We start from the raw sequence: 4718 nt of genomic DNA on the forward strand, positions 1-4718 counted from the left end.
TACAAGCTTAAGTACAAGGCCAATGTTCAGATTGTGTTGCAGGACACGAGCATTGTCACACCCGAGAACCATCCTATGCATCTTCATGGGTACCAGTTTTATGTTGTCGGGTCGGGTTTTGGGAATTTTGACCCGAAGAGAGATCCGGCTAGCTTCAATCTGTTTGACCCACCAGAGAGGAATACCATTGGAACCCCTCCCGGTGGATGGGTGGCCATCCGATTCGTTGCTGACAATCCAGGTAAATTGATAATGCTTTAATCTTGATCATTAGACGCTCTTATTATATATTAGTCCAATTGTTTTTTGTTTTCTGACAATTCTTTCTAATAAAATTGTTGTAGGAGCTTGGTTTATGCATTGTCACATTGACTCACATCTAGGATGGGGTCTAGCGATGGTTTTCCTAGTTGAGAATGGAGTCGGTCAGCTCCAGTCGGTGCAGCCTCCGCCATTGGATCTCCCAAGATGCTAAATATGGTCGCTGGATTTCTCATTTGATCAAACATATCTCATGTTTAAAACAAACAAATCGTTTTTTAGGTTATGTCGGTTGTATCTTGTATGTATATCATTTGAAATTAATGTACTCGTTCGTCTCTCCTTATGATTGTACTAGAGTGCTTTTTGTTTCCCATATAAAACTCTCCATATAACGCTCACATCAGGACCTCAGATCCCAACGAACCTAAAACGATTTGGTAGTTCATTAAATTTTGAAAAGAAAAAGGACTAAAAACTAAAAAAAAACCAAAGTTAAATAACTTGGAAAAGACTATTATTTTTTATTTTATCTACTTATGTGAAATAAAGTAATGTATAAATAATTATTATTTGTCATTCGATTATAAAACATGTTTAAATTTATATATTTAATGCTAAGGTGCTCCAATATTTAATCTTACAAAACTAATTTAAAGCTTTATTTTGTTGCAGATTTTTTTTTTGTTTTAAAGGTGTTTTTTTGGTAAATACTAAATAATAAATAATATATTCCTGGAGACTTTTCTCATAAAAATAAAAAAACAGACCATCCTTTTGTCTTTTTTTTTTTCGCTTTGTGGTTACCCTTTTATTATTATTATTATTTTTTTAAAAAAAAAAAAAAGAAAAAACAATATTTGAGAGGAAAAAACCTCAGCCAGTAGATATGATAAAAGGGATTTGATACTCAGCATGCATTTAGAGAGACAAGTCACAAATTTGAGACCAGACGAACACAAATGTTAAGTGATCTCTTCGAACCTCTGGTGGATCATTGCTTCTCCACCTCCAATGGCTTCCCTTTACCTCAATTCCTTACTCCCGCTTCCTCCTAATTCTCATCCCCAGAAACTTATCGAACCTCCTTCATCTTCATCGTTGTCGAGCTCTTCCAATTGTAACGAAGTTTCTCTGAAGCCGATTGTCATCAATGGAGACCCACCCACTTTCGTATCTGCTCCTTCTCGCCGTATTATCGCAGGTTCGCCACCAAATATCTGAAAAAGTCCCAATCTTTTTTTGTTAAAAACGACAAGAAAAACTAAGTGGGTTTTGTTGTTGATATGCTCTCACAGTTGGAGACCTTCACGGCGATCTGGGTAAAGCCAGAGATGCACTTCAGATGGGCGGCGTCTTGAGCTCCGATGGACGAGACCAGTGGATCGGTCAAGATACTGTATGTCTTCACTTAACCACATTTGCTGACCCTAGTGGAACAACAGAGTTACAGTTTCTGATACATTAGTTGAAACTTTAGTTTTGATTTGCCCGTTAGTAGTTTATAGTGGGATATGTCTTATACTGCTTCATATGTTTTGGGTTGAGTCCTTATGAGTTTGACTCCATATGAGTTATGTGAATTTAATATATGAAACAAACAGGTACTAGTTCAGGTAGGAGATATACTGGATCGTGGTGATGATGAAATTGCAATACTTTCTTTGTTAAGATCACTTGATGTTCAGGCCAAGGCTCATGGTGGAGCTGTTTTCCAGGTTTTGAATGCTATCATCATACTTGAAATGTGTTAGCAACTTGTGCACATTTTGATTTACTAAGAGTAATTATTAATTTTGTCCCATTTTAAAGGTTAATGGTAACCATGAGACGATGAATGTTGAAGGGGATTTCAGATATGTGGATGCAAGAGCATTTGATGAATGTACAGATTTTCTTGACTACTTGCAAGACTATGGTCAAGACTGGGACAAAGCGTTTACTAATTGGATTTCTGAGTCAAGACAATGGAAAGAAGATAGGAGAAGTTCTCAAACTTATTGGGATCAATGGAATGTAGTAAAGGTACTTCACTTTTCTGTGTTCTTTCTGAGTCTTCTTAAGTTTCTCTACTACTTGCCTGTTAACCAAAAAGCCTTGGGAAACTATTTAGGACAGAGGCAAAAGGGAGTGATTGCAAGGTCGATTCTTTTCAGACCAGGTGGTCGATTAGCATGTGAATTGGCGCGTCACGGAGTTGTTCTCCGCATTAATAACTGGGTCTTCTGCCACGGTGGTCTCCTTCCTCACCATGGTAAGGATAAGCTGTCTATCTCAGTCGTCTCAGCGTTGAGAGATGTGTTTTTATTGGATTTATCATGCTTATGATGTATTTGCGCAGTTGCATATGGCGTAGAGAGGATAAATAGAGAAGTGTCTGCTTGGATGAGAAGTGCTGCTAACTATGAAGACAGTCCCCAGATGCCGTTCATTGCGACTCGTGGATATGACAGTGTGGTCTGGAGCCGACTTTACTCAAGAGAGACTTCTGAGCTGGCAGACTATCAAATTGAGCAGGCAAGTTGAAATTTTAAAAACACCAAAATCTCAAACTGTTCACGCAACAGGTATCATCATCAGCTAGGACTGATGTGATTCCTGACTTCTTTTTACATCAGGTAAGTAAAATTCTCCAGGACACTCTCGAAGCTGTCGGTGCGAAGGCAATGGTAGTCGGGCATACTCCCCAGTTATCAGGCGTTAACTGGTACATTTATCGAACTCTAAACTCGTAATAAATCTTAATACAAGCTATCCTATAATGGAAAATGGGTTTTCTTGTTAGTGAATATGGTTGCGACATATGGAGAGTTGATGTGGGAATGTCCAGTGGTGTTCTTGACTCTAGACCAGAGGTACTTAAACAATCTTGGTTCTTGACTCGTCCCCTTATTCAAGTCTCTGTGACATGAGATGATGACTGACTCTGGTGTTGTTTCTTCAGGTTCTAGAGATAAGAGGGGACAAAGCTAGAGTCATACGGAGCAACAGGGACACACTTCATGAACTTCAAATTGCAGATTACATATAAAAAAGCTTTGAAAGACGAGAAACAGACTCTCATGTTCAAGATTTAAACTTATAGCCATATTTCTCATGATACACAGCACAAGTTTAAGAAAAGACCCCAGATGAGAGACAGATACAGTTGAATGAGGCCTGACTTTGAACTCTATGTATGTATATATATGTATGTGAGTCATCGTAAAGGGTTTGTATAGCAAAAACACTGGTTAGTGTTACTTTAGAGTCACATTGAACAACATTGAGAAAGATCTTGAACGGACAACAACAAAGTATTGAATTTGGTAATCCAGGAGAAATAAATATAACAGAGTTAAGTTACTGAGAAGTGGATCTCAATCTTCGAAGCTGATCAATCCAACGATCCTCATTAACATCGGAAGTCCAATCAGGAGCCGTTCCAGGGAAGGAGATTGCTCGCATTGCCTCCATAATCCTAACGGCGTTCTCCTCAACTAACGGCGATCGCCTACGCCGTTCGTCCTCTTCAAACGCTCTACGGATCTCCGTCTCCGTCTCCGTCTCCGCCTCTTCTTCGCTCTCTGCGTCTGCGTTTATACTAATAGAAGATATCCCTTCCTCTGTTTCCGGAATCATACAGTGGCCGTTGGAGAGGCCGTGGCTGAAGCCATCTCCGCCGCCGATTGGATGATAACTGTCTTCCACATCGCTCCCTTCGTCATTGGCGTTTTCTAGATCGACGGCTGAGATCGGTTCGTAATAGTCCTGTGAATCGTCGACGGAATTAGAGTCTGAATCGCTCCCGGCGTTGTTGTTGTTCTCTGCAAATAATGCACCCAGCTAACTAATTAAGCACATCAAAATTCCAAAAATCTACAGAGATAATTGGAGATATAGAGAGAGTTAAACAAATCTGATATCAGAAGAAGTAGCGCAGAGAGAAGAAGAACCTTCCATATGATCACTAGAAGCGACGTAGAGAGTAGCTTCTTTTCCGGCAACTCGAGACGGAAACGTATTGTGTCGGCGGTAAGGAAGAGAAAAGCCAGACTCCGAATCTATTAAATGGTCCTTCAATCCAAGCCCATATTTAATATAGATGGCCTTTTTTCAGGCCCAACAGTTATCCGACTTTAGCCACAGCATTCAAATGGTTTAATTTATAGGAGCAAAAATTAAGTTGGAAAAAAAAAGAGAGCTCAGGAGGGTGGCTTGTACATCTGAGGAATCAGAGGAATGCGAAGGACCCAACCAACGCGGATGCCAAATTCATCACCGCTCATGCACCAGCCGGGAATCGAACCCGGGTCTGTACCGTGGCAGGGTACTATTCTACCACTAGACCACTGGTGCTTCTTGTTTACCTAATTATATTTACTTTTGACTATACGTTTGCTACTACACAACGCAAACTTGCTTATAATCAAAAATAAGTTAAAAGAGAAAAAAAAAAAAAAAAAAAAAAAAAAGGA

At 39.6% G+C, this 4718-nt stretch overlaps 3 protein-coding genes and 1 non-coding gene across 4 annotated transcripts in view; 2 read left to right on the forward strand and 2 right to left on the reverse strand.

Moving 5' to 3' along the window:
* The window catches only part of LOC104765037 (laccase-3-like), a 1192-nt gene extending 589 nt beyond the window's left edge, over nucleotides 1-603 (forward strand). The window contains exons 2-3 of the mRNA XM_010488696.2: nucleotides 7-241; nucleotides 345-603. Coding sequence (XP_010486998.2) covers nucleotides 7-241; nucleotides 345-475 — 366 coding nt within the window. The 3' untranslated portion in view covers nucleotides 476-603. The remainder of the gene's footprint in view (nucleotides 1-6; nucleotides 242-344) is intronic.
* Nucleotides 1174-3534, forward strand: LOC104765056 (shewanella-like protein phosphatase 1). Its single transcript, XM_010488718.2, has 9 exons — nucleotides 1174-1465; nucleotides 1560-1660; nucleotides 1866-1979; nucleotides 2074-2286; nucleotides 2380-2515; nucleotides 2603-2778; nucleotides 2880-2968; nucleotides 3047-3116; nucleotides 3206-3534. Exons 1-9 carry the CDS (start codon nucleotides 1276-1278, stop codon nucleotides 3290-3292), a joined length of 1176 nt encoding a protein of 391 aa, XP_010487020.1. The 5' UTR covers nucleotides 1174-1275; the 3' UTR covers nucleotides 3293-3534.
* On the reverse strand, nucleotides 3463-4308 carry LOC104765048. The gene is made up of 2 exons (XM_010488708.1): nucleotides 4197-4308; nucleotides 3463-4067 (listed from the first exon to the last, which is right to left on the reverse strand). The coding sequence occupies exons 1-2, from the start codon at nucleotides 4201-4203 to the stop codon at nucleotides 3604-3606; spliced, it is 471 nt and encodes a 156-aa protein (XP_010487010.1). The 5' UTR covers nucleotides 4204-4308; the 3' UTR covers nucleotides 3463-3603.
* TRNAG-GCC lies at nucleotides 4529-4599 on the reverse strand. Its single transcript has one exon. It is a non-coding gene; the product is annotated as a tRNA-Gly (tRNA).

This window comes from Camelina sativa, chromosome 3, assembly GCF_000633955.1.
Source record: "Camelina sativa cultivar DH55 chromosome 3, Cs, whole genome shotgun sequence".
Classification (NCBI taxonomy): Eukaryota; Viridiplantae; Streptophyta; class Magnoliopsida; order Brassicales; family Brassicaceae; genus Camelina; species Camelina sativa.